Genomic DNA, 12,630 nt, shown 5'->3' on the forward strand with positions numbered 1-12,630 from the left:
GGCAGGACCCCGGCGCAGCCCCAGGATGGTTTGCTGCCCTGCCAAGCACTTTCAGGTTTGGGGAAACTGAGGCACAGGGCACCCGCTCCCCACCGGCAGCCCCCAGACCCACCAGGGAAAAGCGGGGTGAGCCACCTTGGGGGGCTTTTCTCCCCAAAAGCAGCGGAGGGGAGGACGGATGGTGTGTTGGGAGGTGGAAAACCACCCTGGCGATGGGGCTGGGAGGAGGTGGGTGTCATCCCCCCCCCCCCGAATAACCCGGGGGGACGAGGCAGCCGCTGGTCTCAGTTTTTGGTGGGCAAAAGGGCAATTTTCCCTTTTTCCCGGCTGCGCTGAGGTTTCCAGCATCGCAGGGACTAACAGTGCCATCTACCGAAACGGCCCTGGCCGGTATTAAACCTCCCATATTTGCATTTTCTCTACCCCAAAAACCCTCCCACGTTTTTAGGGACGCATGAAGCCTCCCAAACCCCTGTTCCTCCTCACGGGGCAACGCTGGCTGCCCATCCCCAGGGCGTCAGGCCTCGTCCCCCACAGAGGTCCCCCTTCTGCTCCCGGGGATGTTTTCGCGTCCCCTTTGCGGGTCGATGCTTTGTGGCCAACCACGGTGGTGGGCTCAGCTGCTGAGCGGGGAAACTGAGGCACGGCCCAAGCACCCTCCCGTCCCTGCACCCGCCCCGCTTGTTAGGCCGGGCTGGGCCCCACCTGCAGCTCATTGGGCTCCCGGGGTATTTAAGGGCCTTTTTTAACTGTTTTCACCTTTTTCTTTGGGTGGCAGCACAGCAGGGTGAGGCTGGTGTGCAGGATCTGTCCCTTCCCCCTAGGTATGGGGGAGGCCAGCGGAGCTGGGGGGCGGCCGGCGGGGGTCCTGCTGCCCACCCCGGCCCCCGAGGTGCTGGAGATGGTGCTGAGCCAACGCTACGGCCCCCTGCCCCGCGCCGCTGCCATCGCCCGCCTGCGCAAGCAGCCGGCCGGGGGCTACCAGCCGGCTGGGGACCTGGCGGAGGTGCTGGAGCGACGGCAAGCGGCCAACGCCAAGGAGCGCGAGAGGGTGAGGGGACCCCCCAAAACCCCTCTGCGACCCCCCCGGACACTGAATCCCAGGGGCTGCAGGCGATGTCCCATCCTGGTGGCACCCAGGGGTGCTCTAGCGGTGGGGATGCCCGGCAGCACCTCTCTGAGGTTGGGGGGGGGGGGGGGGAGTGCCTTTGCCTCTGCGTTTGGGGGTCCTGGGTTAATCCTTGGGAGCCTGGTTTAATTTGGGGGGGGGAGCGGTTTAATCCTGGGAGTGCCTGGTTTAACCGTTGGGTGGCTCAGTTTAATCTTAGGAGTGCCCAGTTTAATCCTGGGGACCCAGTTTAATCCTGGGGGGGCTGGATTTAATCCTGGGGTGTCACCACCCCCCCCCGTGGATTCCTGCGGGGTGTAACTAAATTTATTCCCACCCAGCAGATTAAAAACCTGAACAGCGGCTTCTCGAAGCTGAAGACCATCGTGCCCCTCATCCCCCGCGACCGCAAGCCCAGCAAAGTCGACACCCTGAAAGCTGCGGCCGAGTACATCCGCCTGCTGCGCCTGGTTTTGGAGGAAACGGGGGGCTTTGAGGTGGGGGGGGTACGGTCCCCACATCCAAACATCTTTGGGTGAGGGCTTGGGGGGGGCTGATAGGGATTTTCTCACTCAATGTTTTTCAGGTTGTAATTAATTTAAAAATTAAAAAGAAATTGAATTATTATTTGGGGGGGAGGTGGGGGGTGTTTCTCAGAGCAGAAGAATGGGGGGACGCTCCCCCCCCCCAATTTCAGTGGTTTTTAATTCCCTTTTGCCTTTTTCTCCCTCGTTTTCCCAGCGGCAGGACACGGGTGCTGAGCAGGAGCTGGGTGACAGTGGGCGGGTGCCGCCGGGGGGGACCCCTGGGACCTGGCCTGGCAGTGCCCCCCCATGCCCGTGGGGTCCCCCCGTCCTGCCCCCCTGCCCAGAGCCACCGCAGGAGAGCGGGGGGCCGGTGAGTTGGGGGTCGGCCCCGGCTGAGGGTGGTGGAGCTGGGTGCACCTGGGGGGGGGGGGGGGGAGGGAATGACACCCACCCTGGGCTGGGGGGGTGGGGTGGGGGGCACCCATGGGACTTACAGGGACCTCCCACCCATGGGCTGGGGGTTCTTGGGAGCCTCTGATTTATACCGACATAAACCGGGGGGGGTGCTTCAAACCAGCTTCTACCCCCCAAAATATTCCAAAGGAGGAGGGGGGGAAAAAAAGATCTCTTTTTTTTTTTTTTACAGGTTTTTCCTGCCAAGCCCTGAAAAGCTGGGGTGTCCTGCAGAGCCCCGCGGGGGCCCCGGCGTCACGGCCAAGTTCAGTGCCGGAGCGCTGATTTTGGGGCTCTGGGTCGCATCCAGCCCTGCACCCCACGAGCCCCTCAGCCCGCCCTGTCCCCAAAACTGGGGGGGGGGGGTGTCCATCACCCTTAAAACGCGGTGGGGAGGCAAGAGCTGTAATTAATTACTCTATGCAAATGTAATTAGCAATTAGCAATGCTGCTCCTTCCCCCCGCCAGGTAACGGCTTGTTTAATGACTCCCAATTAACAATCTCGTAATAAAATGGGATTTTGGGGGGGTCTGTGATGCTCGGGCGGGGTGGGGGGCGTGTGTGTCCCCCCGTTTATTTGTACTTACTGAGTTTCCCGGGGGGCCCGTGGGGTTCCCCCCCCCGTGGGTGGGGCGGGGCGGGGGGAGGCGGCGGGGCCACGCGTGGCGTGTCGGCAGAGGGAGCTGGACCTGCGCGGGGGGGGCGGGGGGGCGGCCCTTTGTCAGGATGCTCTGAGGAGGAGGAGGTGGGTGATGGCAGCATCTTCCCGGCCGCAGCATCCCCCTCCCCCGGGAGGGTTTTGGGGGGGGGGGGTGTACCAAGCTGGGTGACCCCCCCTTCCCTTTTGTGTGTTTCCCCCCCCCCCAAGCTGGCTGCATGCAGATCTGGGGGCGCTGCCGTGCATCTCCCCCCCCCCCCCCCCCCAAGGCCTTTATCCTCCCAGGGTGGGGGGTACCCGGCTCCTTCCCCCCCCCCCCCATCAATCCCCACCCGCGGGGGGGTGCAATGCTGCATTCCCCCCCCCTGCCCCCAATTCCCCGTATTTTTAATCCTCATCCGCCATCCCTGCGGCTGCCGCAGCGGCGTTGGGTGCGGCGAGGGCGGAGGCGGCCGGGGATGCTGGGGGGGGGGGGGGGTGTGTGCAGACTGGGGGTGTGCCCCCCCTCCACTCCAGGTGCCGAGTGATGGGGGGGTCCCTGAGACACCCCTCTGCTCTCCCTCCTCCTCCTTGGGGGGAAAATCCCACCGGGATGCTCAGGACCTCGCCGCTGCCTGACATTCGCTCTCCAGCGTGGGCCGGGGGCTGCTGTGGGAACCGCCCCCTCCCCCGGGAATTTTAGCTTGGAAAAGGCCCCCCGCTTCCCTCTGACCCAGGTTGGTCCCGGAGCAGCAAAACTGGGGGGGGGTGGGGGGCTGCGGGGGGGTGGGGGCTCTGCTGCTGCAGTGGCAAAAGCACCGAGTCATATTGGGGGGGGGGGGGCTCTGTTGCAGGGTGCCCCCCTGGATTTGGGGGAGCAGCTTGGGTTTGGGCAACTGCCTCCTGCTCATGCACACGGCCCCCCCATATTTTGGGGGGTGAGCTGTGCCCTGTGTTTTGGGAGGCCCCTTTGCAGCAGCAGCACCCCCAAAGTGCCTTGTTGATGAAGCCCTTGGTTGGGGCAGGGGGGAGTTGGGGGGGGCAGCAGTGCCAGTGTTTTGGGGTCCACGAGGGCCGGGATTATCCCCTGACACGTGCGGCGGCACCACGGCATCGACCCCTCGCTGGTGCGTGGCCCTGATTTGGAGCCACCCCAAAAGCGGGTGCCGTTGGAACTGCTGCCATCAGTGCACTGAGCTGCCAGTTCTCAGCTGCTGCTTCCTTGGGGTGGGGGGGAAGGAACTGAGCCCGGGCGGTGCAGGCAGGGGGGGGGGACACCCCCCCCCCCCAAGTGTCCCCTGCCTGCCAACTCATCACACCGATGGGTCGTGCCTTCAGGCAGGGCGGGGGCCAGCCGGGGCTTATCTACGGGGCGCAGCTGGGGCTATTTTGGGGTGGCTTCTTCGCAATCTGTATTTCCGGAGGGAACGAGGGTGACGGGGACTGACACTGCCTGTCCGTCCATCCGTCCCGCGGGCAGGATGAGCACAGCCGCCAGCCCGGAGCCCCTGCCCTCGCCCCCCGTCCCCGGGCCCCGCTACTCGGAGCGCTCGGCCGAGGACGACCCCGAGTACCTGCGGGCACGGAATGTGGCGGCCGACCTGCGGCAGGACTTCAACATGATGGAGCAGAAGAAACGGGTCACCATGATCCTCCAGAGCCCGGTGAGGGACGGCGCCTCTCGGGGACCCCAACCCCGTCCCTCCTGTCCCCAACCCAAGCAGATGCCGCCATGCATTGGCTCGGGGCACGTCCCCACCGGGCTGGTGGTGCCACCGCCCGCTGCTGTGCCGCTGAGCCCGCGGTGCTGCTTCCGCCGAGCTGGTGATGCTGCCACCGCCGATCCGGTGGTACCCGCCCAGCCCGGTGGCACCGCACGGTCCCCGTTTGGTCACCGTGTCACTTTCCCCGGGGACGTCGCAGTCCTTCAGGGAGGAGCTGGAGAGTCTCATCCAGGAGCAGATGAAGAAGGGGAACAACTCGTCCCACATCTGGGCGCTGCGGCAGATCGCCGACTTCATGGCCACCACGTCCCCTGCCGTCCTCCCCACCTCCCCCATGGGTATGGCTGCGCCCACCGAGGGCTTTTTGGGGACAAAATGGAACAGTTTGGCAAAATTCTTGAGGGTTTTTCTTAATTTATGGGGTTGCGGGTGGGAAAACGTTCCACGGGGCTCCGTTTTCATTTCTAGTAGGAAAAGTGGGAGCGGGTAAAGGGGGAGGGAGGGGATCAGGGACCATGGGGACAGAGGGAGGGTCACTCTGCAGACCCGACCAGCCACCCCCAAAACCTTTGGGTGCCACCAAAACCCTGGTGGCCATCAAACCTTGGTGGCCATCAAACCCAGCTCCATAACCCCCCACTTCCCCCATCCCCAGGAAACCCCTGGGGTTGGGGGGGTGTCAAACCCCCCCATCTCCCGCTCACTGGGGGGGGGTGGCTCGTCCCCAGGGCTGGCGGCCGTCACCCCCATCAACGACCTGCATGGCCCCGAGGTGCCGGCGCTGGCCAAGGGCGAGCGGCTGATGCGCTGCAAGGTGGGCAGCATCCACCGCCTGCTCGACCTCTACGGCTGGGCGCAGCTGGGACACGCCGCCGTCACCGTGAGCACCCCAATGCCGGGGGGGGTTGGGGTTTTGGGGGGTTGGGGGGTGGTTTTAGGGGTTTTGGGGGAGGTTGAGGGGTTTTTGGGGGGGGTGGTTTAGGGAGTTTTGGGGAGTGCTGCGGGGTTCTTTGGGGGGATTTGGGGGGTTGTTTTTTGGCAGGTGGAGTTTTTTGAGGGGGTAGGGTTTTTTGGTGGGGGGCGTGTGTATTTTTAGAGGGGGTTTTGATTTATTTCATACCTACATGGGTTTTTCCCGGCGCAGCTGCGGGTCAGCAAGGAGCAGGAGCATTTCTTGGTGGCCCCGCAGGGGCTGGCGTGCAGCGAGGTGACAGCAGCCAGCCTGGTGAGCCCACCTCCGTGTGTGTGTCCCCGCCACGTCCCCCCAAAACCATCCCCGGCAAGCAGCCGGCTCTGAGCCCCCCAATCCCACCCCCCCAGATCAAGGTGAACGTGCTGGGGGCCGTGGTGGAGCAGGGCAGCACCGGCTTCGCCCCCGACACCCGCAGCTTCAGCCTCCACGCCGCCATCTACGCCGCCCGCCCCGACGCCCGCTGCATCGTCCGCCTGCACACGCCGGCCACCGCTGCAGTAAGATATTTTTTGGGGGGAGGGATTTATTAATTTTTTTTGGGGGGGGGGGGTGTCACCCTGCCTGCTCCGCCGCAGGTGTCAGCCATGCGTTGCGGCGTGCTGCCCATCTCCCGTGCCGCGTTGCTGCTGGGGGACGTCGCCTACTTCGATTTCCGCGGGGAGGTGGAGGACGAAGCCGATCGGGTCGAGCTCCAAAAATCCCTCGGCCCTACCTGTAAGGTGAGGGAGACCGTGCCGGGGGGGGGGGGAGGTGCACCCCGGGGGGTGGCGTCCCTGTCCCTTCCTCCTTGTCCCACTGACGTGTCCATCCGTCCCCCCACCGTGTTGGGTGCTGCAGATCCTGGTGCTGCGCAACCACGGGGTGCTGGCGCTGGGGGACACCGCCGAGGAGGCCTTCTACAGCATCTTCCATCTGCAGGCGGCCTGCGAGATCCAGGTGAGTGCCCGGCCCCTGCCAAGGCGTGCACCGAGCTGCGTACGGGCTCAGCTGCCAGCGCGGTGCCCCCGGGAATAAGCACTGAGCTGTGTACGGGCTCAGCACCGCACCCCAGGAGCACGCACCGAGCTGTGCCAGGTCTCTGCCGCCAGCACGGTGCCCTGGGACCATGCACTGAGCTGTGCCAGGTCTCTGCCGCCAGCACGGTGCCCCGGGCGGGACGGTCCAGCGCAGCCCCGCAGCTGGGGGGGCTGTGGGCAGCTCTGGGGCCGTCCCGCTGCTTCCCCGTCCGGCTGCATCAGCTGCATCTCCCCGGGTTCGGCCGTAGGTGTCGGCGCTGGCGAGCGCGGGCGGCGCAGAGAACTTGATCGTGCTGGAGCGCACCAAGCACCGGCCCCACGAGGTGGGCTCCGTGCGCTGGGCCGGCAGCACCTTCGGGCCCATGCAAAAGAGCCGCTTGGGCGAACACGAATTCGAAGCCCTGATGAGGATGCTGGACAACTTGGTGAGCACCGGCTGGTGCCAAAACACAGCGAGCTCCCCCGAAATGCACAAAAATATCTTTTTTTTTTTTTTAATACCTGCGTTATTGACAACCGAGCGCTCTCTGCCTTTCCAGGGTTACCGCACAGGCTACACCTATCGCTACCCCTTCGTGCAGGAGAAGAGCAAGCCCAAAAGCGACGTGCTGATCCCCGCCACGGTGACGGCCTTCGTCTTTGAGGAGGAGGCCGCCCCCGTCCCCGCGCTGCGGCAGCACGCCCAGAAGCAGCAGAAGGAGAAGACGCGATGGCTCAACACCCCCAACACCTACATGAGGGTCAACGTGGCCGAGGAGCAGCAGGGCAGCGCCGGGAGCCAGAAGACAAAGACAACGGTGCGGGGCTGCTGTGGCATCCCGGGGGGGTTGTTGGGTTAATTTGGGAAGGGGTCTGGCTTGGGGAATGGCATCAGCTGGGTGGGGAGGGGGGATTTTTGGGTAGCAAAAAAAATAAAAAAGGCAGATGGGGGGGGATGCCTGGGATGTTATTGATCCCACCAAAATTTGGTGCACAGAAACACCCAGGGATCCTCCAGAAGTGAGAAATGCTTCATTTGGTACCTTTATATAATGAAGCTTTCCTTTCCTCCTCTATCCCACCCCATAATAACATTTATTTTAAAATCCCACCTCCCCAACCTGGGGGGCTGAGTGCCATGGGCTTCATCGGGGTGTCCCCTCTACGCAAGATGCAAATATTGGGGTCTCCTCTGCCCATGAAGCGTATTTATCAGGGTTTCGTCTCTGTGACACGCAGTGGCTGAAAGCAGACGAGGTGGAAAAAAGCAGCAGTGGGACCCCCATCCGAATCGAGAACCCCAACCAGTTCGTGCCCCTCTACACGGACCCGCAGGAGGTGCTGGAGATGAGGAACAAGGTACGGTCCCGTCCCGACAGCCCCAGAGGTTTTCAGATGTGGGGTGTGGGGGTCTCGGCAGACCCCAGGACAAGGGGGAAGCTTTTTCCCCCATCCTCGCTCTGCATCTCGCCCACAGATCCGGGAGCAGAACCGCCAGGACGTGAAGTCGGCCGGGCCCCAGTCGCAGCTACTGGCCAGCGTCATCGCCGAGACCAGCCGCAGCCCCGTACGTGCATGTGCGTCCCCCCGGGAGCACCCAGCCTCCCCGGCATCCCACCAGTCGTGGGGGTGACGCCGCTCTTGGGGGGGGTTATGTTTCAGTCCACAGAGAGCCATTTGGGGGATGCAGAGGCCAAAGAGGCGTCCCGGGAGGAGGCACCCCCCGAGCCGGAGCCCCCGAACCCCTTCAGCCAGCTCACCGACCAGGAGCTGGAGGAGTACAAGCAGGAGGTGGAGAGGAAAAAGCTGGGGCTGCAGGGTAGGAGGGGTGCGGGGGAGCCCCGATCCCAAATCCCCCTCGGGGCTGGCACCCGGCAGATCTCGGGGCCAGCACGTGTCTCTGCCGGCAGGCGAGAAGGATGCCGCGGCAGGGGAGAGCCAGGCTCCCCCTGCCAAATCGCCTCCCGCCTCCCCGCCGCAGAGCCCGGCCACGGCGCCGGCAGAGAGCCCAGCCCCGACGCCTGCGAAGCCCTCGGAGGGTGAGTGGGCTGGCGAGTGGAGACGAGGAGCGGGTCTCCAGCGAGGGGATGAGGGTGGCCGTGGCCAAACCCCGCAGAAAGACAGATAAACGTCACCCCCGCGTCCCTTTGCCTTCCCCAGGGGGGGTCCCCACACCGGTGGGGCCGACAGGGATTCACACCACAAAGGCACCAAAGCCACTGTTTGCCTTGAGCATCCGCCGGTGGCTTTGCGGGGCAGGGGATGCCTCCGTCCCCCTCCTGACGCACTGACGGGTGCGATATTCATGTTGTTACGTACCTCCAAATGCAAATTTGACCAGCTACAAACCGCGGCGGGTCTCGGGGCGCGGGAGAGGGCAGTTGGGAGCGCGCGGCTTCTCGCTTTCTCATCGTGTCTCATGGTGTCTGTCTGTCTGTCTGTCTCCACAATGTCTTCCTTTCTCTTTCCTCTACGTGTGGCTTTCACCCAAGGAGTTACCTCTGACTCTGAATACTTGTCACCGTAGTAAGTACGGAGAGGCCATCCTCGAGCCTCGCTGCGGGAGGAGGGACGCGGGCGACCGCGCTCCCCGCTAGCTCGGGGTGACCTTGCTCTCCGTGGCCTGTTTCGGACACGCTCCCGTGGGGAGCGGCGCCCTGCTCCGGGTTTCGCAGAAGGAAATACCTTGGGTTGCCTCGTTTTCTTCGCTGCCTGCTTTATTTCCAGCGGCGAGGCCGGGACGGAGCCAGCCGCCCTCCCTGTCTGCTTCTTCCCGGCTCTCCATCCCACTGTCGCTTGTCCTGCAGGGAGGGAAGGTGGGGGGGGGAAGGCTCAGGAAAGCGGCACCTGCGGCAGGAGGGGATCAAGTCCCAGCGCTCTCTGTCTGTGGGGGCCAAATCCTGCTCCTGCCCAGGTTAAACCGGCGAGTTGGGCGGGGATTTAAACCTCCGCAACACCAGCCACTGCTGCCCCAACCCTCACCTCTCCCCTTTCTCCTCGCCAAGGTGACAAGAAGGCGGATGGCGGCCAAGTGCCGGCCGACTCCACCGCCGAGAAGGAGCCGCCGGCGGTGGTGAACGGGAAGGACGAGGAGCAAAGCACCGAGGAAAGTCTGGGCAAAGGGGGGGACCGGACGACCTCCCCTGCCAACGCCGACCCAGAGGCCCCCAAGGAGAAGGAGACGGTGACCAGCAGCCCCGTCTCCCCCGAAGGTTCACCCTCCAAATCGCCCTCTAAGAAGAAGAAGAAATTCCGGACCCCATCTTTCCTGAAAAAAGGCAAAAAGAAGGAAAAAATCGAATCTTGAATCTCCTCGGAGGCCTTCCGCCGCAGCAGCGGCTGGGCACCTCTCCGGATGGAGGCGCCGAGGCGGAGGGACGGCTCCTGCGTCGTGCGTCTGGCAGAGGCGCAGCCAAAAACCCCGGAGTCGAGTTGTTTTCTTGGGTACTCCTGGCGCGAGGCACCTCGTCCCCCGTCACCCGCTTTTGGAGGCGGTCACCGAGCTTACGAAAAGATTGTGGCCCCTGTTTGCCGCTTGGGGAAATACCCGCTGCCACCTCCCTCCTCCCACGAGCTCTCCCTTCTCCCTCCTGGTCCCACGCCTGGGCTGAGGGTTGTTTGGGGTTTATTTTCCCCCCTCCCCACCCACTGCTTGCAGAGCTCTCGTGAAACATGGGGCGCAGCCCGGATACACTTGGTTTGAGGAAGAAAAGGGTGTGTTTTGTTGTTGTTTTGGTTTTTTTTTTAACCTTCTGTTATGAGCTCCGCTGGAATGGCGCTGGCTTCACCACTTCACCGGGGGAATCAGATCAAGCTGAACATGAGGGGGGGATTGCTCTCCCCGAAGGAGAGGCCGAGGCGGTGGGCCTGGGAGCCTTTCCTTCCTGGATCGTAATCTTCCTCTCCGTGGGCCGGAGTGCCACGTTCATTCCCCTTCTCCTGGTGCCACCATCTCACGTATTTGCCGTACAAGGATTTCACACTGCCAGGAAAGCCCCCGCCGCACCGCACCTGAGAAGGGAGAAGAAAAGACCGTCTGCGTTATTTAAAACTGAGCAAAACTTCACTCACTAAGTGCTACTTCGGGATGAACACACGCTGCCGATTCACTTCAGTCAGAGGCGCTGCCGACGCCGTCACCCCGCCCCGTCCCCGCCACCACTTCACGGCGACGCTGGCACACGTGGCCGAGGCTGTGCCAGGGCTCAGCGAGCGCCCATCCACGCAGCCGAGGCCGGATCGTTGCTTTTCCCCAGCTCTGGACTCCCGAGCACAAGTTAAAATCCTCCCCGGCGTTTCCTTCTCACCCGGCCTCGCCTCCCCGTCTCCAGCGCTCTGTACAGCGACACGCGACCATCATCACAACCTCCTGGCTGTGCCCGAAGGGAAGAAGAAAACCAGCGATGCCAGATTTGCCCCGCGGCTGCTCCAGTGCTGGTGTTTAGGGGACAAAACCAAGAGGATCACCCTCCGTCCTCCTGCAAGCCACGGGGGTTTGCCATCTTCCGGGGCTGCTTGCCCCAAACCTGCCCGCGCAGGCAGCCTGCCCCTGGGGACGGGGCTTCCCTGCCACAGCCCAAGCGCCCACCGGGTCCTGTCTGCCGGGGGCTTGGGCTGTAGTGGGGAGCCCCAGACCCCAAATTCCGAGGGCATGGGGTTCCTCACCCCAGTATGATTTTCCCATGCGCCACCACTGTGTTTTCAAAGTCTTTTCGCTGCTGCGAGGCAGGTCTCAGTTTTTGTTTTCCCCTCTGGAAGAGCAGAAAGCCTGTGGGCCGGGCTGCGATATGGGGTGTGCCAGGTAAATTCCGAATTGAAAAGTAAAACATAAAAAGCTTTTTAAAAATTGTAAAAATACACACCTGGCTGAGTATCTTGCCGGAGCCCCAGGGCCGACCTCAGCCCGGTTTTGGGGAGAGCGCTTGCCCTGCCTGATGTCTACCCTGAGCTCCAGCCCCGGGGTTAGAGCTGGCTCCCCATCATGCTCCTGCATGGACCAGGGAAGTGAGGGGGGACCTTGAGCTCCTAAATTCACCATCTACGACGGTCGGCACAAAAACCAGCCCTGTGCTCATGCCCATATCCAGCCTTTGAGATGCAAACCACAGCTCTGTAACCATTTCCCGTGGGGTGTTGTTTACTGCCACTGATTTTAAGGCTTTTTGAGGCCTATTTTTGCCATCTAGCCTGCCCCCTGCATGCCCCAGGCAAGGAAAGCTCCCGCAGGGGCGGCTGCGTTGCCTCCCCGAGGCGGCGTTGTCGTTCCCAGGGCGATTACCTGAATTACAACACTGCCATGCGCCCCACTGCCACACCCACCAGCGCTGCCGCTGGGGATCTGCGGCCCCTTTTTCTCCAAGGGCCAGGGGCTTTGCAGAGCAGATTGATTCCACCCCCACCATGGAAGTCCAGGGCGTGTTTGGCATCTGCTGCAGCATAGGGAAGCGAGAGACACTGGGGCCTTCAGCAGGGAGGAAGGCTCAAATGGCCGCCATCGCCACATGCGTCCTCACCGCTTAGCTAAAGAAAACAGATACAGGATCACATCGCTGCCTGGATCCCCAACTTGTCAGGGCACCCCCAGGGCACCCCCGCCCCACAATGTTCCCCTCTCCCCTGCCAGCTCTTTGCCCGCTGCCCCAGGCAGGTCCCTGGCTCACTGTTTTCTTCTCACCTCTTTTAGGCAAAGCTGCCCGGGCACCCCAGGCGGGGCTCTGGGTGTGGGTTTTCTGTGGCGGGGAGGCAGGGATGGATCCCTGGCTGTCAGCTGCGAGGCAAATCATTGATCCGGTGCCCCGAGAGGTGCCGATTGCCGCCCACGGGCCTGGTGCTCATCGCCCTCCATGTTTGCACCCTCAACTGAAAAGAAAAAAGGACAGATTTCCATCTTTGACCACGGATACGCCGCCACGCCGCAGGAAAGGAGGGCGATAACGGGGTTTTCATGGGATTCTGCGCCCGTTCTGTTGCCTGGGGCTGGCAGACGCCCCAGGCCCCGGCGAGGCTGTGGTTGCTGAACGTGGCCGAGAGGCGGCTGCCCACCCCCGGGTGCAGCGAGGGCACCTGCCGGTGTCTGACAATCGTCGCTGGAAAGCGCTGTGTAACGCCTGTCTGTAAATAAACCCCGTGTTTGGCACCCACCAGGCTGTGGAGCTCGGGGGGGGGCTGAGGGGGTGCCATGGCCTCCCTGTGGGGCTGGGAGGGGGGGATCA

At 63.3% G+C, this 12,630-nt stretch overlaps 2 protein-coding genes across 2 annotated transcripts; both read left to right on the top strand.

Annotated features, from left to right (window-relative positions):
• Nucleotides 1-826: 826 nt before the first annotated feature.
• FIGLA (folliculogenesis specific bHLH transcription factor) lies at nucleotides 827-2,302 on the top strand. Its single transcript, XM_054804360.1, has 4 exons — nucleotides 827-1,051; nucleotides 1,453-1,605; nucleotides 1,850-2,005; nucleotides 2,282-2,302. The coding sequence occupies exons 1-4, from the start codon at nucleotides 827-829 to the stop codon at nucleotides 2,300-2,302; spliced, it is 555 nt and encodes a 184-aa protein (XP_054660335.1).
• A 457-nt stretch (nucleotides 2,303-2,759) lies between these two features.
• ADD2 (adducin 2) lies at nucleotides 2,760-12,558 on the top strand. Its single transcript, XM_054804398.1, has 16 exons — nucleotides 2,760-2,834; nucleotides 3,348-3,463; nucleotides 4,207-4,390; nucleotides 4,650-4,788; nucleotides 5,179-5,330; nucleotides 5,595-5,675; nucleotides 5,771-5,920; nucleotides 5,999-6,142; nucleotides 6,261-6,359; nucleotides 6,688-6,864; nucleotides 6,979-7,236; nucleotides 7,658-7,777; nucleotides 7,896-7,985; nucleotides 8,081-8,237; nucleotides 8,329-8,457; nucleotides 9,424-12,558. The coding sequence occupies exons 3-16, from the start codon at nucleotides 4,208-4,210 to the stop codon at nucleotides 9,723-9,725; spliced, it is 2,181 nt and encodes a 726-aa protein (XP_054660373.1). The 5' UTR covers nucleotides 2,760-2,834; nucleotides 3,348-3,463; nucleotide 4,207; the 3' UTR covers nucleotides 9,726-12,558.
• Nucleotides 12,559-12,630: the final 72 nt, after the last annotated feature.

Source organism: Grus americana, chromosome 26 (genome assembly GCF_028858705.1).
Source record: "Grus americana isolate bGruAme1 chromosome 26, bGruAme1.mat, whole genome shotgun sequence".
In the NCBI taxonomy this organism is placed as follows: Eukaryota; Metazoa; Chordata; class Aves; order Gruiformes; family Gruidae; genus Grus; species Grus americana.

Bases quoted from the DNA above. Each gene is read 5' to 3' on its own strand.
- ADD2 (XM_054804398.1), top strand. From the start codon at position 4,208: ATGAGCACAGCCGCCAGCCCGGAGCCCCTGCCCTCGCCCCCCGTCCCC. The intron at 5,676-5,770 runs GTGAGCCCACCT...CCACCCCCCCAG, and splicing joins AGGTGACAGCAGCCAGCCTG to ATCAAGGTGAACGTGCTGGG. The intron at 8,458-9,423 runs GTGAGTGGGCTG...CTCCTCGCCAAG, and splicing joins GCCTGCGAAGCCCTCGGAGG to GTGACAAGAAGGCGGATGGC.
- FIGLA (XM_054804360.1), top strand. From the start codon at position 827: ATGGGGGAGGCCAGCGGAGCTGGGGGGCGGCCGGCGGGGGTCCTGCTG. The intron at 1,052-1,452 runs GTGAGGGGACCC...CCCACCCAGCAG, and splicing joins ACGCCAAGGAGCGCGAGAGG to ATTAAAAACCTGAACAGCGG. The intron at 2,006-2,281 runs GTGAGTTGGGGG...TTTTTTTTACAG, and splicing joins CGCAGGAGAGCGGGGGGCCG to GTTTTTCCTGCCAAGCCCTG.